Source organism: Artemia sp. Qi Xiang Cuo, chromosome 6 (genome assembly GCF_049724085.1).
Source record: "Artemia sp. Qi Xiang Cuo chromosome 6, ASM4972408v1, whole genome shotgun sequence".
NCBI classification, from domain to species: Eukaryota; Metazoa; Arthropoda; class Branchiopoda; order Anostraca; family Artemiidae; genus Artemia; species Artemia sp. Qi Xiang Cuo.
In genome coordinates this window covers 64,300,963-64,324,141 of record NC_142799.1, presented here as the reverse complement: position 1 = coordinate 64,324,141, position 23,179 = coordinate 64,300,963, and the positions used below count along the sequence as shown (strand labels likewise).

The window sequence follows — 23,179 nt, the reverse complement described above, 5'->3', positions numbered from 1 at the left end:
AAAAACTTTAGCGTAAAGAGCGAGGCGTTGAGGAGGGGACAGCCCCTTTCATATACGGAATAATTTCTGTTCGTTTTAAGTTTTAATGTCGCTCCTTACTTTCAGTTTAAAAAACTTGTTTTTTTTTATTTATTTTTGTTTTTTTATTATAGCGTATCAGAGTATCAGCGTATCAGCGTATCTGATAATCCTAAAAGTTATAGAACCTTAATGAAAATCACACCATCATATTCAGCGTATCAGAGTATCAGCGTATCAGCGTATCTGATAATGCGGAATCAATGCTGATTTCAAATATATAACTTTCATCAAGTTTAGTGCTACCCATCAAAAGTTAAACGCCTGAGAAAATTTTGTCTGATTTTCAAAAAAAGGGGAAAGACCCCCTAAAATTATAGAACCTTAATGAAAATCACACCATCATATTCAGCGTATCAGAGAACCCTACTGTAGAGGTTTGAAGCTCCTATCTACAAAAATGTGGAATTTTACATTTTTTGGCAAAAGAAAGATCACGGATGCGTGTTTATTTGTTTGTTTTTTTTTTGTTTTTTTTTCCCAGGGGTAATCGTATCGACCCAGTGGTCCTAGAATATCGTGGGAGGGCTCAGCGTATATTCAGCGTATCAGAGTATCAGCGTATCAGCGTATCTGATAATCCTAAAAGTTATAGAACCTTAATGAAAATCACACCATCATTAACAGCGTATCAGAGTATCAGCGTATCAGCGTATCTGATAATGCGGAATCAATGCTGATTTATTTTTTTTATTTGTATGTTTGTTTTATTTGTTTGCGTGTTTATTTGTTTGTTGTTTTTTTTTCTTTTTTTTCCCAGGGGTAATCGTATCGACCCAGCGGTCCTAGAATATCGTGGGAGGGCTCAGCGTATATTCAGCGTTTGTTTGTTTGTTTTATTTGTTTGCGTGTTTCTTTGTTTGTTTTTTTTTGTTTTTTTTTCCAGGGGCAATCGTATCGACCCAGTGGTCCTAGAATATCGTGGGAGGGCTCAGCGTATATTCAGCGTATCAGAGTATCAGCGTATCAGCATATCTGATAATCCTAAAAGTTATAGAACCTTAATGAAAATCACACCATCATATTCAGCGTATCAGGGTATCAGCGTATCAGCGTATCTGATAATGCGGAATCAATGCTGATTTCAAATATATAACTTTCATCAAGTTTAGTGCTACCCATCAAAAGTTAAAGTTAAAACCTTAATGTTAAAGTTAAAGTTAAAGTTAAAACCTTAAAACCTTTAAAAAAGTTGAAGTTAAAAACCTTAAAAGTTAAAACCTTAATGAAAATCACACCATCATATTCAGCGTATCAGAGTATCAGCGTATCAGCGTATCTGATAATCCTAAAAGTTATAGAACCTTAATGAAAATCACACCATCATATTCAACGTATCAGAGTATCAGCGTATCAGCGTATCTGATAATGCGGAATCAATGCTGATTTCAAATATATAACTTTCATCAAGTTTAGTGCTACCCATCAAAAGTTAAACGCCTCAGAAAATTTGGCTGATTTTCAAAAAAAGGGGAAAAGACCCCCTAAAAGTTTTAGAACCTTAATGAAAATCACACCATCATATTCAGCGTATCAGAGAACCCTACTGTAGAGGTTTCAAGCTCCTATCTACAAAAATGTGGAATTTTACATTTTTTGCCAAAAGAAAGATCACGGATGCGTGTTTATTTGTTTTTTTTGTTTTTTTTTTCCCAGGGGTAATCGTATCGACCCAGTGGTCCTAGAATATTGTGGGAGGGCTCATTGAAACGGAAATTAAAAGTTCTAGTGACCTTTTTAAGTGACCAAAAAAAATGGAGGGCAACTAGGCCCCCTCCCACGCTTATTTTTTTCCCATAGTCACCCGATCAAAATTTTGAGATAGCCATTTTGTTCAGCATGGTCGAAAATATGATAAATATGTCTTTTAGGATGACTTAATCCCCCGACGTTCCCAGAGGGAGGGCTAAAAGTTATGAACTTTACCCAATGTTAACATATAGTATTGGTTATTGGGAAGTATACAGAAGTTTTCAGGAGTTTTTTTCTTGTAGTTGGAGGGAAGGGTGGGTCGGGGGTTATGTCGGAGGATCTGTTCATGAAGGAAGTTTTCATGGGGGAAGGGAAATTGCCATGAAGGGGGCGCCAGACTTGCCAGCATTATTTATTGGTTATTTGGAAGTATACAACCATTTTCCGGAAGGATTTTTCCTGGAGGGGGGGGGCTAGAGGAGGGGGTCACTCTGAAGAATATTTCCGTGGAGGAGATTTCTTTGGGGTAAGGGACATTTCTATGAAGGGGGCGTCGGATTTCCAAGCATTATTTAAAAAACGATCAGAAATTAAATAAAAAAATTCAAGTTTTTTCAACTGAAATGTAAGAAGGAATATTAGAACTTAAAACGAACAGAAATTATAACGTAAGTGAGGGGGTTCTCCCCCAAGTCAATACCTCGCTCTTTACGCTACAGTTTTTTTTTAGTGCTTTCAAAAGAGCTATCTATTCTAATTAAGCGGCCTTTGTGATTCAGGGGTTTGTGAATCAAAACTTTTTTTTTTAACTTTTCAAACAGTTCGTGGTAACGAACTGTAAGTAAGGAGCGACCCGGCTCAATGGTAACTAAAACTCTATAAAACGGGTTTTGATACCAATAAATACATCAAAAGAATCAGATTTCAATGCTGATTTCAAATATATAATTTTCATCAAGTTTAGTGCTATTCATTAAAATTTAGACGCCTAAGAAAATTTGGCAGATTTTCAAAAAAAGGGGCAAAGGCCCCCAAAAAGTTACATAACCTTAATCCAAATCACACCATCATATTCAGCGTATCAGAGAACCCTACTGTAGAGGTTTCAAGCTCCTATCTACAAAAATGTGGAATTTTACATTTTTTGCCAGAAGAAAGATCACGGATGTGTGTTAATTTGTTTTTTGTTTTTTTTTTTCCCATGGGTGATCGTATCGACCCAGTGGTCCTAGAATATCGTGAGAGGGCTAACTGGAACGGAAGTTAAAAGTTCTAGTGCCCTTTTTAAGTGACCAAAAAAAATGGAGGGCAACTAGGCCCCCTCCCACGCTTATTTTTTTCCCAAAGTCACCCGATCAAAATTTTGAGATAGCCATTTTGTTCAACATGGTCGAAAATATGATAAATATGTCTTTTAGGGTGACTTAATCCCCCGAAGTTCCCAGAGGGAGGGCTAAAAGTTATGAACTTTACCCAATGTTAACATACAGTATTGGTTATTGGGAAGTATACAGAAGTTTTCAGGAGGTTTTTTCTGGTAGTGGGAGGGAAGGGTGGGTCGGGGGTTACGTTGGAGGATCTGTTCATGAAGGAAGTTTTCATGGGGGAAGGGAAATTGCCATGAAGGGGGCGCCGGACTTGCCAGCATCATTTATTGGTTATTGGGAAGTATACAACCATTTTCAGGAAGGATTTTTTCTGGAGGGGGGGGTGCTAGAGGAGGGGGTTACTCTTGAGAATATTTCCGTTGAGGATGTTTATTTGGGGCAAGGGAAATTTCTATGAAGGGGGTGCCGGATTTCCAAGCATTATTTAAAAACGATCAGAAATTAAATAAAAAAAAACAAGTTTTTTCAACTGAAATGTAAGAAGGAATATTAGAACTTAAAAAGAACAGAAATTAAAACGCATGTTAGGGGGTTCTCCCCTAAGTCAATACCTCGCTTTTTACGCTACAGTTTTTTTTTTAGTGCTTTCAAAAGAGCTATCTATTCTAATTAAACGGCCTGTTTTATTCTGGGGTTTGTAAATCAAATTTTTTTTTTAATTTTAACTTAACTTGCGTGTTTTTGAATACGGGGACAACCCCCTCAAATACGTAATAACATATACGTAATAAAAAAAAAACAATAAAAAAACAAGCGATACGGCTCAATAGTAATCGAAACTTCTAAAAACTGAATTTTGATGTAAATAAATGTATCAGTAGAATGGATTTATAATTCTGAATCTAAATATATAACTTTTGTTAATTTTAGTATTACTCATCAAAGTCTACGAGCCTGAGAAAATTTACTCGATTTTTTAAAGAGGGGGGAAACATCCCCTACAAGTGAAAAAATTTTAATGAAAATCACACCGTCAGATTCAGCGTATCACAAAACACTATTACATAAGTTTCAAGCTCATATCTGCAAAAATCTGCAACTTTGTATTTTTTGCCAGAAGAAAAATATACGAATATAGAAAATAGTTACGTAAGTTAATTTGTAAATACATCCATTTAGCAAAAGAAAAGTAAAATTTTTATGCAAATAAAAGCTGCATTAACTAAAAAACGATCAGAAATTAAATTTAAAAAAAACAAGTTTTTTAAACTGAAAGTAAGGAGCGACATTAAAACTTAAAACGACCAGAAATTATTCCGTATATGAAAGGGGCTGTCCCCTCCTCAACGCCTCGCTCTTTACGCTAAAGTTTGACTCTATCTCACAACTTTATTTTTTAAAACAATAAAAAACTTTAGCGTAAAGAGCGAGGCGTTGTGGAGGGGACAGCCCCTTTCATATACGGAATAAAATGCGTGTTTATTTGTTTGTTTTTTTTTTTGTTTTTTTTTACCAGGGGTAATCGTATCGACCCAGTGGTCCTAGAATATCGTGGGAGGGCTCATTGGAACGGAAATTAAAAGTGCTAGTGCCCTTTTTAGGTGACCAAAAAAAATAGAGGGCAACTAGGCCCCCTCCCACGCTTATTTTTTTCCCAAAGTCACCCGATCAAAATTTTGAGGTAGCCATTTTGTTCAGCATGGTCGAAAATATGATAAATATGTCTTTTAGGATGACTTAATCCCCCTAAGTTCCCAGAGGGAGGGCTAAAAGTTATGAACTTTACCCACTGTTAACAAATAGTATTGGTTATTGGGAAGTATACAGAAGTTTTCAGGAGTTTTTTTTCTGGTAGTGGGAGGGAAGGGTGGGTCGAGGGTTATTTTGGAGGATCTTTCCATGAAGGAAATTTTCCTGAGGGTAGGGAAATTGCCCTGAAGGGGGCGCCGGACTTGCCAGTAATATTTATTGGTTATTGGGAAGTATACAACCATTTTCAGGAAGGATTTTTTCTGGAGGGGGGGGGCTCTAGGAGGGGGTTACTCTGAAGAATATTTTCGTGGAGGATGTTTCTTTGGGGTAAGGGACATTTCTATGAAGGGGGCCCCGGATTTCCAAGCATTATTTAAAAAACGATCAGAAATTAAATAAAAAAATTCAAGTTTTTTCAACTGAAATGTAAGAAGGAATATTAGAACTTAAAACGAACAGAAATTATAACATAAGTGAGGGGGTTCTCCCCCAAGTCAATACCTCACTCTTTACGCTACAGTTTTTTTTAGTGCTTTCAAAAGAGCTATCTGTTCTAATTAAACGGCCTTTGTGATTGAGCGGTTTGTGAATCAAAACTTTTTTTTTTACTTTTAAAGTAAAAAGCCTGGTATTGACTAAGTGGAGAACCCCCTCATATACGTAATAACATATACGTAACAAAAAAAAACAATAAAAAAACAAGCGATACGGCTCAATAGTAATCGAAACTTTTAAAAACGGAATTTTGATGTCAATAAATGTATCAAAAGAATGTGTTTATAATGCTGATTCTAAATATATAAATTTTATTAAGTTTAGTATTATTCATCAAAGGCTACGAACCTGAGAAAATCTACTCGACTTTTTAAAGAGGGGGGAAACATCCTCTAAAAGTGAAAGAATTTTAATGAAAATCACACCGTCAGATTCAGCGTATCAGAAAACCCTATTACATAGGTTTCAAGCTCATATATGCAAAAATCTGCAACTTTGTATTTTTTGCCAGAAGAAAAATATACGAATATAGAAGTTAGTTACGTAAGTTAATTTGTAAAGACATCCATTTAGCAAAAGAAAAGTAAAATTTTTATGCAAATAAAAGCTGCATTAATTCAAAAACGTTCAGAAATTAAATTAAAAAAAAACAAGTTTTTTAATGAAAGTAGGGAGTGACATTAAAACTTAAAACGAACAGGAATTATTACCTGCATATAAGGGGCTGTCCCCTCTTCAACGCATCACTCTTTATGCTAAAGTTTGACTCTATCTCACAACTTTTTTTTTTAAAAAAATAAAAAACTTTAGCGTAAAGAGCGAGGCGTTGTGGAGGGGACAGCCCCTTTCATATACGGAATAAAATGCGTGTTTATTTGTTTGTTTTTTTTTTGTTTTTTTTTCCCAGGGGTAATCGTATCGACCCAGTGGTCCTAGAATATCGTGGGAGGGCTCATTGGAACGGAAATTAAAATCGCTAGTGCCCTTTTTAGGTGACCAAAAAAAATAGAGGGCAACTAGGCCCCCTCCCACGCTTATTTTTTTCCCAAAGTCACCCGATCAAAATTTTGAGGTAGCCATTTTGTTCAGCATGGTCGAAAATATGATAAATATGTCTTTTAGGATGACTTAACCCCCCGAAGTTCCCAGAGGGAGGGCTAAAAGTTATGAACTTTACCCAATGTTAACATATAGTATTGGTTATTGGGAAGTATACAGAAGTTTTCAGGAGTTTTTTTTCTGGTAGTGGGAGGGAAGGGTGGGTCGGAGGTTATGTTGGAGGATCTGTTCATGAAGGAAGTTTTCATGGGGGAAGGGAAATTGCCATGAAGGGGGCGCCAGACTTGCCAGTAATATTTATTGGTTATTGGGAAGTATACAACCATTTTCAGGAAGGATTTTTTCTGGAGGGGGGGGGGGGCTCTAGGAGGGGGTTACTCTGAAGAATATTTCCGTGGAGGATGTTTCTTTGGGGTAAGGGACATTTCTATGAAGGGGGCCCCGGATTTCCAAGCATTTTTTAAAAAACGATCAGAAATTAAATAAAAAAATTCAAGTTTTTTCAACTGAAATGTAAGAAGGAATATTAGAACTTAAAACGAACAGAAATTATAACGTAAGTGAGGGGGTTCTCCCCCAAGTCAATACCTCGCTCTTTACGCTACAGTTTTTTGTAGTGCTTTCAAAAGAGCTATCTATTCTAATTAAACGGCTTTTGTGATTCAGGGGTTTGTGAATCAAAACTTTTTTTTTAACTTTTAACTTAAAGGGCCTGGTTTTGACTAAGGGCACACCCCCCTCATATACGTAATAACATATACGTAACAAAAAAAAACAATAAAAAAACAAGCGATACGGCTCAATAGTAATCGAAACTTTTAAAAACGGAATTTTGATGTCAATAAATGTATCAAAAGAATGTGTTTATAATGCTGATTCTAAATATATAAATTTTATTAAGTTTAGTATTACTCATCAAAGGCTACGAACCTGAGAAAATTTACTCGACTTTTTAAAGAGGGGGGAAATATCCCCTACAAGTTAAAGAATTTTAATGAAAATCACACCGTCAGATTCAGCGTATCAGAAAACCCTATTACATAGGTTTCAAGCTCATATCTGCAAAAATCTGCAACTTTGTATTTTTTGCCAGAAGAAAAATATACGAATATAGAAGTTAGTTACGTAAGTTAATCTGTAAAGACATCCATTTAGCAAAAGAAAAGTAAATTTTTATGCAAATAAAAGCTGCATTAACTAAAAAACGATCAGAAATTAAATAAAAAAAACAAGTTTTTTAAACTGAAAGTAAGGAGCGACATTAAAACTTAAAACGAACAGAAATTATTCCGTATATGAAAGGGGCTGTCCCCTCCTCAACGCCTCGCTCTTTACGCTAAAGTTTGACTCTGTCTCACAACTTTATTTTTTAAAACAATAAAAAACTTTAGCGTAAAGAGCGAGGCGTTGAGGAGGGGACAGCCCCTTTCATATACGGAATAATTTCTGTTCGTTTTAAGTTTTAATGTCGCTCCTTACTTTCAGTTTAAAAAACTTGTTTTTTTTATTTATTTTTGTTTTTTTATTATAGCGTATCAGAGTATCAGCGTATCAGCGTATCTGATAATCCTAAAAGTTATAGAACCTTAATGAAAATCACACCATCATATTCAGCGTATCAGAGTATCGGCGTATCAGCGTATCTGATAATGCGGAATCAATGCTGATTTCAAATATATAACTTTCATCAAGTTTAGTGCTACCCATCAAAAGTTAAACGCCTGAGAAAATTTGGCTGATTTTCAAAAAAAGGGGAAAAGACCCTCTAAAATTATAGAACCTTAATGAAAATCTCACCATCATATTCAGAGTATCAGAGAACCCTACTGTAGAGGTTTCAAGCTCCTATCTACAAAAATGTGGAATTTTACATTTTTTGCCAAAAGAAAGATCACGGATGCGTGTTTATTTGTTTGTTTGTTTTTTGTTTTTTTTCCCAGGGGTAATCGTATCGACCCAGTGGTCCTAGAATATCGTGGGAGGGCTCAGCGTATATTCAGCGTATCAGAGTATCAGCGTATCAGCGTATCTGATAATCCTAAAAGTTATAGAACCTTAATGAAAATCACACCATCATTAACAGCGTATCAGAGTATCAGCGTATCAGCGTATCTGATAATGCGGAATCAATGCTGATTTATTTTTTTTATTTGTTTGTTTGTTTTATTTGTTTGCGTGTTTATTTGTTTGTTGTTTTTTTTCTTTTTTTCCCAGGGGTAATCGTATCGACCCAGTGGTCCTAGAATATCGTGGGAGGGCTGAGCGTATATTCAGCGTTTGTTTGTTTGTTTTATTTGTTTGCGTGTTTCTTTGTTTGTTTTTTTTTGTTTTTTTTTCCAGGGGCAATCGTATCGACCCAGTGGTCCTAGAATATCGTGGGAGGGCTCAGCGTATATTCAGCGTATCAGAGTATCAGCGTATCAGCATATCTGATAATCCTAAAAGTTATAGAACCTTAATGAAAATCACACCATCATATTCAGCGTATCAGTGTATCAGCGTATCAGCGTATCTGATAATGCGGAATCAATGCTGATTTCAAATATATAACTTTCATCAAGTTTAGTGCTACCCATCAAAAGTTAAAGTTAAAACCTTAATGTTAAAGATAAAGTTAAAGTTAAAACCTTAAAACCTTTAAAAAAGTTGAAGTTAAAAACCTTAAAAGTTAAAACCTTAATGAAAATCACACCATCATATTCAGCGTATCAGAGTATCAGCGTATCAGCGTATCTGATAATCCTAAAAGTTATAGAACCTTAATGAAAATCACACCATCATATTCAACGTATCAGAGTATCAGCGTATCAGCGTATCTGATAATGCGGAATCAATGCTGATTTCAAATATATAACTTTCATCAAGTTTAGTGCTACCCATCAAAAGTTAAACGCCTGATAAAATTTGGCTGATTTTCAAAAAAAGGGGAAAAGACCCCCTGAAATTTTAGAACTTTAATGAAAATCACACCATCATATTCAGCGTATCAGAGAACCCTACTGTAGAGGTTTCAAGCTCCTATCTACAAAAATGTGGAATTTTACATTTTTTGCCAAAAGTAAGATCACGGATGCGTGTTTATTTATTTGTTTGTTTTTTGTTTTGTTTTTCCCAGGGGTAATCGTATCAACCCAGTGGTCCTAGAATATCGTGGGAGGGCTCATTTGAACGGAAATTAAAAGTTCTAGTGCCCTTTTTAAGTGACCAATAAAAATGGAGGGCAACTAGGCCCCCTCCCACGCTTTTTTTTTTTTAAACTTAAAACTTATTTTAAAACTTAAAAATTAAAACGACATTAAAACTTAAAACGAACAGAAATTATTCCGTATATGAAAGGGGCTGTTCCCTCCTCAACGCCTTGCTCTTTACGCTAAAGTTTGACTCTGTCTCACAACTTTATTTTTTTAAACAATAAAAAACTTTAGCGTAAAGAGTGAGGCGTTGAGGAGGGGACAGCCCCTTTCATATACGGAATAATGCTGATTTTGCGGAATATAATGCGCTATATTTAATGCGGAATATAATAAAAAAAAATTTATTCATATATATAATGCGGAATATAATAAAAAAAAATTTATTCACAAACCCCTGAATCACAAAGGCCGTTTAATTAGAATAGACAGCTCTTTTGAAAGCACCAAAAAATTCCGCTGATAATGCGGAATCAATGCTGATTTCAAATATATAACTTTCATCAAGTTTAGTGCTACCCATCAAAAGTTAAACGCCTCAGAAAATTTGGCTGATTTTCAAAAAATGGGGAAAAGACCCCCTAAAAGTTATAGAGCCTTAATGAAAATCACACCATCATATTCAGCGTATCCGAGAACCCTACTGTAGAGGTTTCAAGCTCCTATCTACAAAAATGTGGAATTTTACATTTTCTGGCAGAAGAAAGATCAAGGATGCGTATTTATTTTGTTGTTTTTTTCTTTTTTTTTCCAGGGGTAATAGTATCGACCCAGTGGTCCTAGAATATTGGGAGAGGACTCACTCAAACGGAAATTAAAAGTTATAGTGACCTTGTTAAGTGACCAAAAAAAATGGAGGGCAACTAGGCCCCCTCCCACGCTTATTTTTTTCCCATAGTCACCCGATCAAAATTTTGAGATAGCCATTTTGTTCAGCATGGTCAAAAATATGATAAATATGTCTTTTAGGATGACTTAATCCCCCGACGTTCCCAGAGGGAGGGCTAAAAGTTATGAACTTTACCCAATGTTAACATATAGTATTGGTTATTGGGAAGTATACAGAAGTTTTCAGGAGTTTTTTTTCTGGTAGTGGGAGGGAAGGGTGGGTCGGGGGTTATGTCGGAGGATCTGTTCATGAAGGAAGTTTTCATGGGGGAAGGGAAATTGCCATGAAGGGGGCGCCAGACTTGCCAGCATTATTTATTGGTTATTTGGAAGTATACAACCATTTTCAGGAAGGATTTTTTCTGGAGGGGGGGGGCTAGAGGAGGGGTTCACTCTGAAGAATATTTCCGTGGAGGATTTTTCTTTGGGGTAAGGGACATTTCTATGAAGGGGGCGTCGGATTTCCAAGCATTATTTAAAAAACGATCAGAAATTAAATAAAAAAATTCAAGTTTTTTCAACTGAAATGTAAGAAGGAATATTGGAACTTAAAACGAACAAAAATTATAACGTAAGTGAGGGGGTTCTCCCCCAAGTCAATAACTATCTCTTTAAGCTACAGTTTTTTTTTAGTGGTTTCAAAAGAGCTATCTATTATAATTAAACGGCTTTTGTGATTCAGGGGTTTGTTAATCAAAAATTTTTTTTTAAATTTTAACTTAAAGGCCGTGGTATTGACTACGGGGAGAACCCCCACATATACGTAATAACATATACGTAACAAAAAAAAACAATAAAAAAACAAGCGATACGGCTCAATAGTAATCGAAACTTTTAAAAACGGAATTTTGATGTCAATAAATGTATTAAAAGAATGTGTTTATAATGCTGATTCTAAATATATAAATTTTATTAAGTTTAGTATGACTCATCAAAGGCTACGAACCTGAGAAAATTTACTCGACTTTTTAAAGAGGGGGGAAATATCCCCTACAAGTTAAAGAATTTTAATGAAAATCACACCGTCAGATTCAGCGTATCAGAAAACCCTAATACATAGGTTTAAAGCTCATATCTTCAAAAATCTGAAACTTTGTATTTTTTGACAGAAGAAAAATATACGAATATAGAAGTTAGTTAAGTAATTTAATTTTTTAAGAAATAAATTTATAAAAATAAAATTAAAATTTTTATTAAAATAAAAGATTAATTAAATTAAAAACTATAATAAATTAAATAAAAAAAAAAAAATTTTTTAAACTGAAATTAATGAGCGACATTAAAACTTAAAACGAACAGAAATTATTCCTTATATTAAAGGGGCTGTCCCCTCCTCAACGCCTCGCTCTTTACGCTAAAGTTTGACTCTGTCTCACAACTTTATTTTTTAAAACAATAAAAAACTTTAGCGTAAAGAGCGAGGCGTTGAGGAGGGGACATCCCCTTTCATATACGGAATAACCATATATGCCCCCAGGAGATAACCTCCAACGCCTGCCCCCGGGCCCGTGGGGGTTGTGTCTACACCAGAGTTTTTTTTTATATTATCTTTGAACTTTTTTTTAACAAAATAGATATATTAACATTTTTATCGGATACATTTGGGAAAAAAGGGCATGGGGGGACAGCCCCCCCCCCCAGCAATAAAAAACTTTAGCGTAAAGAGCGAGGCGTTGAGGAGGGGACATCCCCTTTCATATACGGAATAACCATATATGCCCCCAGGAGATAACTTCCAACGCCTGCCAACGCCAACTTCCAACGCCTGGGTTTGTGTCTACACCAGAGTTTTTTCCAACGCCTGGAGAACACCAGAGTTTTCCAGAGTTTTCCAGAGTTCGCCAACTTCCAACGCCTGGGTTTGTGTCTACACCAGAGTTTTTTCCAACGCCTGGAGAACACCAGAGTTTTCCAGAGTTCACTAGAGTTTTCCAAACACCAGAGTTTAACTTCCAACGCCTGGGTTTGTGTCTACACCCAAGTTTTTTTTTATATGATCTTTGAACTTTTTTTTAACAAAATAGCTATCTCAACATTTTTATCGGATACATTTGGGAAAAAAGGGCATGGGGGGGGACAGCCCCCCCCCCCCCAGCAATAAAAAACTTTAGCGTAAAGAGCGAGGCGTTGAGGAGGGGACAGCCCCTTTCATAAACGGAATAACCATATATTCCCCCAGGAGATAACCTCCACCGCCTGCCCCCGGGCCCGTGGGGATTGTGTCTACACCGGAGTTTTTTTTTATATGATCTTTGAACTTTTTTTTAACAAAATAGATATATTAAAATTTTTATAGGATACATTTGGGAAAAAAGGGCATGGGGGGGTGGTTACCCTCCAATATCTTTTGACGCTTAAAAAGTGAATTAGAACTTTCAATTTCCAATCAAATGAGCACTCTCTGAAGCTTATACGAGCATTCTTTCCATAAGAACCATATATACCCCCAGGGCATAACTAATAACCCTTGCCCTGAAGACCTTGGAAGGGAGTGTCATGCTCAAAGATATAAGTTTCAGGGATTTCAACTACGTTGAACAAAATGGCTATCTCAAAATTTTGATTGGATGTGTTTGGGGAAAGGCTGGGCTTGGAAGGGGTGTTAGTTGCCTTCCAATCACTTTTGACCATTAAAAAGGGCACTAGCTATTTAAATTTCCAATCAAATGAGTCCTTTGAAGTTTCTACAACAACGCTTTCTATAAAAACCTTATATGCCCCAGGGCGTAACTTAAAACCCTTGCCCTGAGGGCTGTGGGGGGGTTGTTATCCTCAAAGACCTAATTTCCAGAATTTTCAACCACGTTGAACAAAATGGCTATCGAAAAATTTTGATTAGGAGTGTTTGGGGAAAAGATGGGCGTGAGAGAGGGGTTAATTGCCCTCCAATTACTTTCGAGTATTACAAAGGGCACTAGCCCTTTGAATTTCCAATCGAATGAAGCCTTTTTTAAATTTCTACGACAAAGCCTTCTATAAAAAGTTTATATGCCCCCAGGGTATAACTTACAACCCTTGCCCTGAGGGATGTGTTTGGGGAACTGGTGGGCGTGGAAGGGGTGTTAGTTTCCTTCCAATCACTTTTGACTCTTAAAAAGGGCACTAGAACTCTCGATTTTCAATCGAATGAGCTCCCTTTGAAGTTTCTACGACGACCCATTCCATATGAACTGCCTCTGGGGGAAAAAAATAAATAAATAATAATAAAACATTGGAGCCGTGTGGCCTTTACTATAGGCAACGCTATAGCGTTGCCTATGATAACAAATGAAATAGATGGAAAGAAATGCTCCCAATGTGGCCCCGTTAGGGACCTTTCCGGTGCTTTACAGACAGAGCCAGAGGATGTAAATGAATTATGGGTGTTACACTTTGAGAAAATTTTGAATAGACCTCCACCAGAAAACCCCCAGAATATCCCAACGATACCACTTTTTCCCTGAATATCAGTGATGAGCCCCCAAATGCGATGGAGATAAGTACTGTAGCATGGAAATTGAAAAATGGTAAATCGCCAGGTGAAGACCGAATAACAGCAAAGATGATTAAGGCATCAATCCCAGGACAAATCTCATACTGGGTCAAGTTCTTTACCAAAATCTGGGAGAATAGAAGTGCCCAGGAAAGTGCTTTGTCATATTATTTTGGGAAGGATACAGACCGAACTAGATAAACACGTGAGAGATGAACAATATGGGTTCCGTGCAGGAGGTTCCTGTGCGGATCTTATTTTCACTTTACACATGCTCACAGAGGAAAGTCAAGAGTGGCGGTCCAAAATATACATGGCTTTCATCGACTTCGAAAAGGCTTTTGATTCGGTCAACTGCGACACTTTGTGGCAAATTCTGAACTATTACGGCTTTCCGGATAGAATAATTAAGATAATTATGTTATCGTACGAAGGGAGTGAGTGCTGCATTAAGACGCCAGAAGGCCAACTAAGATACTTTAGAATCTTATCTGGAGTTAAACAGGGATGCGTGTTGTCACCACTGCTCTTTATAATAGCTATTGATTATACCCTTCGCAACACAACAACAGATGGCATTGAATTATCATCCGGTGTAACAGTCAGCGATTTAGATTTTGCTGACGACATAACATTAGTTCAGGGTTGCAAGCAACATTTGCAGTATTTCATTCACAGGGTCAGTGTGAAAACCAGCCAGCTTGGTCTCCAAATAAATGCAGGAAAGACAAAAACAATGGCAACATCCAATTCCCCCCTACATATCACATGTGCTGGTGAGGAAATAGAACAAGTTGTTGAGTTTAAGCATTTGGGTAGCATCATAGAGAATACTGGATCTACCACAAAAGAAGTCATAACTAGAATAGGTCAAGCTAACACAGCCTTCAGTCAACTGAAAAGAATCTGGAAATCCAAGAATTATTCAAATTGCCTGAAGCTGCGCTTACTCAACAGTAACGTTTTGCCAGTCCTCATGTATACCGCTGAGACTTGGCACTTAAACATTCAGCAAGTGAAGAAGAAGATTCTTGCTTTTGAGAACAATTGCCTCAGTAGGATTCTGAATATACATTGGTCGGAAAGGGTCTCAAACGATATCATTCGGAGAATCACCAATCAACCACTAATAACCGACACCATCAGATCCCGTAGATAGAGGTATCTCGGATACGTTCTAAGAATGGAAAACCATCGAATCCCGAAGTCTACACTTGAGTGGCAGCCAGTTGGAAGCCGAAAGCGAGGGAGACCTCGAAACTTATTGACGCGAACCTACAACAGTGACCTATGCCGCCTGAATGCCTCTCTTCAACCAGATTGGGAAGATGTATACGCAGTGGCTCTTCTCAGACCCGATTGGAGAATATTCACTGATGCCTTTGGCGCCCCTGGCGGTGTAAGAGGATCTAAGGTCTAAGGTAAGGTCTTGGAATATTGTCATTTTCTATATTTAGGTTGATTTTAATCTCCTTAACTTTCTAAATTATCCGAATTCGTCAAGAGTCTACAATCGAATCTGAAAGTGACTTTAGACATGTTTATTCTTTTATACTCGCTTTTGGTAGCCTAATTATTTGTCCTGTTAAATACCAAAGTCCTTTATCGCATTTTTGTCTCTTTACCGTTGAATCCACACGCTATGGGAGTTTTCCTTTTATACTTTTCAGAAAAAAAAATATTGAAGCAAAAAAAACGTTTCCCATTATTGCTTTTGCGCAGTGTTGTCTGATCACCATTCTCCATTTTTTTCTTTAATTGCCTGATCGCGCTGCTCAGAAATATCGTGGAATGGTCAGAGAAAGTAAATTCTTGTGACAGAACTCAGAAGAAGACCTTTATACTCATCAAATTTATAAAGATGACTTGAATAATAAAAGGCAATTATTAATTCTGTTCTGATAATTACTTTTTAACAAAATGAGTCTTGGAAAATTTTATGCTTGCGTCTCAGTAATTTATGTTCCATATCAACCCAATGTTTATTCGCTGAGCGAGAGCCAGCATTGTACTGTAAATAGCAGGCACAATCTTTTCTATTTTGAAAATTTCTTAGCAAGTTTTTCAGAAATATACAAATCAAAAGTATCTGAGGAAGACCAAAGTTAAAATGAATACCTGCATCATTAGTTTCTATTCTCTGATTGGTTGTTGAAACAACCAATTACATTTTCAGTCACGCAAATTCAGTTTTTAGTTTCATGTTTCCTGAAGTATTTTTCATGTCTAAAGTGTGTCGTATCATGTCGGGGTCTAGATATATTTGAAGCGTTGAATAATCTGGTCTGTGGTTAGTCTAATGTTCTATTTCCATCTATTTTGTGTTTGTTTGTTTTTGCAGAGCTTTCCGATCCCAGAACATCATTATGGTTGTCTCCATGGAAACAAAGATGAAATCTAGACAACCTGATCAAAGACCAATCACCTTACTGTATGGAAGTACTCTGAAATGGTTTGAAAACTTGAAATACATATTAACTGGTGTTTCTCGGCCAATTTGTCGTGGAAGAATCTTCAACAATTTACGCAAGCGCAAACCAAATCTATCTCGACACTACAAAAGTATTCGACTCAGTTTTTCTCTTCGTCGCTATGATATATGTTACTGGATGTCTTACTAAATCCAACGGGGTGTTGAAGTTAGATGTGGAGCGTTAACACTAAGCTCCGAGCACAATTTACTCCTAGTGTCATGTGAAGATGGGCTAAGACGTCGGCCGAGAGCAGAGTGGTTCATTTCGTATATGAACTGTGATCTAAACGATTGTGAGGTATATCTTCAAGCGGCATTGAAAGATGAGGAAGATCCTCCTTTGAAAATCGTTGTGAATAAGCCAATAGAGTAACAATATTTTTTGAGTGTCAGTCGGGTCTCCTACGGTAGAGAAGTTTCAGTTTCATCTGCTGTCTCTTACATAAGTGGCGTTGGACGAAACCTTAAAACGCATAGACTTGTCGTCCATGATATGAAAAGTGCTTGGACAAAGAGTAACAGGTATGATCAATTATTATTTAATTGTAATTTTAATTATTATTGTGTGATCTTTATTATCCAAGGTGACCAATTTTGGAATCACGAGTATGTCTATTCACATTGGCTCCTGTGCTTTCTGTTTGACAAAGAATCTGCCCAGCCTTTTTTATTTGTCATTACAACAGTGACCCAAAATTCCCAAGTTAAATTTATTTAAAAATTTTGATGCTTAGTTGAAACCTAATAGGTCGAGGAGGAATTATGACCATCTACGCAGGACAGGAAAAGCATAAACAATAAATAATTAAAGCACAATTACACTCATACATAGCTCTAATTATAATAAAAAAAACATTTAATGTAAGTACAAAACCCTTTATGCTTTTATGTAATCCAAATATACGAATGCAGAAATACAGAAATTCTTCTGGACAATAGTAACATCGACAAATCGTCGACGTAATATTAAATATTCTTTTATAATTCTTTTTCCTTATTTTTTTAATTTATTTGTGTTTCCAAATTGTATTTTTTATTCAAATTTTAGTTCAAAATTACTATTCAAATTGTTGTATTTGATAATTTCATATCTTATATATATCGCATGTTGTTCAAATTATTTCAAACTATTTATTTTGGTGTTTCACTCCTGGTAACAACCACTTGAGATGGTCATTTGGGGTTTCAGGGTCACACTCTGACCCCCTCCCCTTTGAATTCTTAATATTTCTAGAATCTTTCCCTTATTCATTAATAGTTCTTTTTTCGGCATGTGGTTAATTACAGTTCTATTCCCTTGGGCTTTAACTTAAATGCATTTTTTCAAGCACAGTTTAAATACACATTTAGATACTTATTTCTCATATTGACAGCTCTGCTATCATAAATGGTTCAAATAATAATAACTTTTGAAGCATTATAATATTTCTCCAAGAGGGGTCTGACTCATAAATATTTTATCTCCGATGCGTTGCATGTCAATACTTTGTTTAATTTGAAATAATAGGCCTACTTACGAAAAAATTACCTTCAAATGGGGATAATTCATTTATTAGACAGCAAAAACAGATACAAAAGTCTGAACATTTCGACCACATATACAGTGATCGTCATCAGCAGAAAAGCGATCGCTGTATATGTGGTCGAAATATCCCGAATTTTGTATTTGTTTCATTTTCATTTATTAGACAGCGAAAACAGATACACAAATAATTTCGGAGACCACACTGCCTTTCTATGACGATAAAATAAAAGTTCAAAATAGGGATAAAATCCTTTTTAATAGACAGTGTATAGAAATTCACAAAAATACCAGATAATTTTGTCACACATAAAGGGACCAGCCGCAGTAGTAAAACTAAACTTTTACTACTTTTACTACTGATGAGTTTCGTTTTACTACTGATGATGGTCACTGTATATGTGACCGAAATATCTGGTATTTTTGTGAATTTCTATACACTGTCTATTAAAAAGGATTTTATTCTTTTATTTTATCGAAAACGGATACAAAAGCCTGGATATTTTGAACACATATACAGTGATCGTCATCAGCAGAAAAACGATCGCTGTATATATGGTCGAAGTATCCATAGTTTGGTATTTGTTTTCACTGTCAAATAAATGGACTTATCCCCATTTGAGCTTTTATTTTTTCGTCATAGAAAGGCAGTGTGGTCTTGGAAAAAAAATACCTTATTTAAGGTATTTCGTCGAAAATAGATAATATTTATTTTCCAAAGACTATCACCAGCTCTAATAGAGCCGAATTCGCTTCTTGTGTCAACTGGAAGAGAGAAAAAAAACAGAAACCACCAAAAAATAGATAAATGTTAAAAACTATTTAAAAGAAGTCTGGTACATATATCGCCACTTAAAAAATTAAAACAAATTAGAAAAATGTTGCGTATTAAAATAAAGTGTCCGAAAATTGTTAAAGTAAAAATTACTCACTAATGGCAAAAAATTGAAAAAGTGGCCAGATAGATTGATGGATAGAAGATATTTGACTCATAAACGACTATCACAGTCTAAAAAAGAAAAAATAGCCGAATAATTCAGTTCAAAGACTGTCGAAACTATAACAGAATAAAAAATAATAATACAGGTCAAAGATCTAATAATAAGAGAAACAATTGATAAATGTAAAAAAGGCTTGGAAAAAAGCTAAAATAAAAATATGCTACAAAGTTGAAAAATAAAAACAAACCGAGAGTTAAAAATAGTTCACAAAACAATATAAAAAGAAAGAAAACGTCGCTATGAAAGGTGACAATAACTATTGCGACAGCACACGAACCAACAGTGTGCCCCCTCCCCCTTTTATCAAGGTTCTTAGGCGTGAGGCTTTAAGATGGAAGAAGTATGGGATTTTATGTAAATGACCCTGAGCGAACGTTTCTGGACCTTGTCGCTAAGCTCACTAGAAAGCTGTAGATGCCAAACTATATATGCGTATTTCAATAACCACCTGATAAAGGATAAGTAAACACGGAGTGAATTCTACACTTAAATTTGCTCAGCAGTATAGTCAAGGATAGCCATGTGTTTGCTTATTTATTATATTTTGTAATATTTGAAACATGTACTTTTCATTTAAGATTACTGGAAATTGTGACACCAAGGTGTTTATCTTATTTCACTAGCATTACGGTGAGATAGGATCTAGGGAAACAGAGGTAGATATCAGGGAGTTTATAGTCAGGGTTTTTGTTTTAGTTCTAGGGGATCTCTTTTAATATTTCTTTGACATAATTCAAGAATCGACAAGATATATTTCCATGTTTAAGGGAACTCGCTACCCATTTTATTAACTATCATAGGCAGCGCACGAGCGTAAAGCTAGCGCTGCCAAAGTAAAGAACGATGTGGGCACAATGTGTTTTTTTTTTTTTTTTTGTTTTTTATCCATACCCGGGCACTTCGTATCGAAAGAGTTGTCGTAAAAACTTTGAAAATCGCTCATACGACTAGAAATTGGATTGGCTAGTGCCCTTTAGAATTGTTAACAAAGACTTGATGTAATATATCCCTCCCCTCCATACTTCTAATTGCTCCAGACATATTTAATCAAAATTGCTAGATAGTCAAGTTGTTTATCATAGATGTTTACACGATAGAACATATGTTTTTTAGGAGGATGCTCCCCCACAACCCTCAAGGCAAGGGTTTTAAGTTATGACCTGGGGGCATATAAGGTTCTTATAGAAGGCGTTGTCGTATAAACTTCAAAAAAGGCTCATTCGATTGGAAAGTCAAAGGGTTAGTGCCCTTTTTAATAGTCGAAAGTGATTGGAGGGCAACTAGCCCCCCCCCCCTACTCCCATCATTTCCCCAGACACGTCCAGTCAATATTTTTAGATAGCCATTTTGTTCAGCGTAGTTGATTTCGAGATAGAAAATATGTTTTTGAGGAGGATGCTCCCCCACAACCCTCAGGGCAAGGGTTTTAAGTTATGCCCTAGGGGCATATAACGTTTTTATAGAAAGCGATGTCGTATAAACTTCAAAAAAGGCTAATTTGTTCGAACGTTCAAAGGGTTAGTGCCCTTTTTAATAGTCGAAAGTGATTGGAGGGCAACTAGCCCCCTCCCCCTACTCCCATCATTTCCCCAGACACGTCCAGTCAAAATTTTGATATAGCCATTTTGTTCAGTGTAGTTGATTTCCAGATAGAAAATATGTTTTTGAGGAGGACACTCCCCCAGAGCCCTCAGGGTAAGGGTTTTAAGTATACCCTGGGGGCATATAAGGTTTTTAAAGAAGGCGTTGTCGTAGAAACTTCAAAAAAAGTTCATTCGATTGAAAATTCAAAGGGCTAGTGCCCTTTTTAATAGTCGAAAGTGATTGGAGGGCAACTAGCCCCCCGCCACGCCCATCATTCCCCTAAACACATCAAATCAAAATTGTGAGATAGCCGTTTTGTTCAGCGTGGTTGATTTCCAGAGAGAAAATATGTTTTTAAGGAGGAAACTCCTCCACAAGCCTCGGTGCAAGGGTTTTATGTTATGCCCTGTGGGCATATAAGAACGATGTTGGCACAATGTACTATTTATTTTTTTTTTTTTTCTTTAGAGCAGGGCACTTCATATGGAAGGGGTTGTCGTTGAAACTTCAAAAGGGGCTCATTCGATTGGAAATTGAGAGTTCTAATGCTCTTTTTAATAGTCGAAAGTGATTGAAGGGCAACTAGCCCCCCCACGCCCATCATTCCCCCACACACATCAAATCAAAATTTTTAGATAGCCATTTTGTTCAGCGTAGTTGACTTCCAGATAGAAAATATGTTTTTGAGGAGGAGACTCCCTCACAACCCTCAGGGCCAGGGTTTTAAGTTATGCCCTGGGGGCATATAAGGTTTTTAAAGAAGGTGTTGTCGTAGAAACTTCAAAAAAAGCTCATTCGATTAGAAATTCAAAGGGCTAGTGCCCTTTTTAATAGTCGAAAGTGATTAGAGGGCAACTAGTCCCCCCCACAACCATCATTCCCCCAATACATCCAGTAAGTTGTAGTTGATTTCCAGATAGAAAATATATTTTTGAGGAGGACACTCCCCCACAACCCTCGGGGCAAGGGTTTTAAGTTATGCCTCGGGGCATATAAGGTCTTTATGGAAGGGTTGTCATATAAACTTCAAAACAGGCTCATTTGATTGGAAATCGAGAGTTCTAGTGCCCTTTTTAATAGTCGAAAATGATTTGAGGGCAACTAGCCCCCCCCCCCCCAGCCCGTCCTTCCCCCAAACACATCTAATCAAAATTTTGAAATAGCCATTTTGTTCAGCGTAGTTGATTTCCAGATAGAAAATTATTTTTGAGGAGGATAATCCCCCACAACCCTCAGGGCAAGGGTTTTAAGTTATACCCTGGGGGCATATAAGGTTTTTATAGAGGGCGTTGTCGTAGAAACTTCAAAACAGGCTCATTCGATTTGAAATTATAGCGCTTGTGGCATTTTTAATAGTCAAAATTGATTGGAGTGTAACTAGCTCCCCTCCCCCCCCCCACGCCCTTCATTTCCCCAAACACATCCAAACAAAACTTTGAGATAGCCGTTTTGCTCAGCATAGTTGATTTCCCGATAGAACATATATTTTTCAGGAGGACACTCCCCCACAACCCTCAGGGCAAGGGTTTTAAGTTATACCCTGGGGGTAAATAAGGTTTTTATAGAAGGTGTTGTCGTAGAAACTTCAAAAAAGGCTCATTCGACTGGAAATTAAAGGGCTTGTGCCCTTTTTAATAGTCGAAAATGATTGGAGGGCAACTCCCCCCCCCCCGCACTCCCATCATTCCCCCAAGCACATCCAATCAAAATTTTGAGATAGCCATTTTGTTCAGCGTAGTTGATTTCCAGATACAAAATATATTTTTGAGCAGGACTCCCCCACAACCCTCAGGGCAAGGGTTTTAAGTTATGCCCTGGGGGCATATAAGGTTTTTATAGAAGGTGTTGTCGTAGAAACTTCAAAACAGGCTCAATCGATTGGAAATTAAAGGGCTAGTGCCCTTTTTAATAATCAAAAGTGACTGGAGTGTAACTAGCCCCCTCTCCCCCCCACGCCCATCATTTCCCCAAACACATCCAATCAAAACTTTGAGATAGCCATTTTGTTCAGCGTAGTGGATTTCCAGATAGAAAATATATATTTGAGGAGGACACTCCCCCACAACCCTTAGGGCAAGGGTTCTAAGCTATACCCTGGGGGTGTATAAGGTTTTTATAGAAGGTGTTGTCGTAGAAACTTCAAAAAAGGCTCATTCGATTGGAAATTCAAAAAGCTAGTGCCCTTTTTAATAGTCGAAAGTCATTGGAGGGCCACTAGCCGCCCCCCCCAAGCCCATCATTCGCCCAAACAGATCCAATCAAAATTTTGCGATAGCCATTTTGTTAAGCGTAACTGATTTCCAGACAGAAAATATATTTTTGAGGAAGACACACCCCCAGAGGCGTCAGAACAAGGGTTTTGGTTTATACACTGAGGGTCCATATGGTTTTTATAGAAGACGTTGTGGCAAAAACCTCTAAACAGGCTCGTTCGATTGGAAATTGAAGGGCTAGTGCCCTTTTTAATAGTCAAAAGTGATTAGTGGGCAACTAGCCCCCCCCCCCACGGCCATCATTCCCCCCAACATGTCCACTCAGAATTTTGAGATAGCTATTTTGTTTCGTGTAGTTGATTTCCCGATATAAATTATGTTATTGAGAAGGGCAATCCCCCAGAACCCTCAGGGCAAGGGTTTTATGATAT

The 23,179-nt window shown here is 36.8% G+C and overlaps 1 protein-coding gene across 1 annotated transcript in view; it reads left to right on the top strand.

Annotated features, from left to right (window-relative positions):
• LOC148951510 (protein hobbit-like) overlaps window positions 1-23,179 on the top strand; it is a 114,459-nt gene that overhangs the window by 53,219 nt on the left and 38,061 nt on the right. The window contains 2 exon segments of the mRNA XM_089091135.1: window positions 16,297-16,950; window positions 19,530-19,581. Coding sequence (XP_088947261.1) covers window positions 16,297-16,950; window positions 19,530-19,581 — 706 coding nt within the window.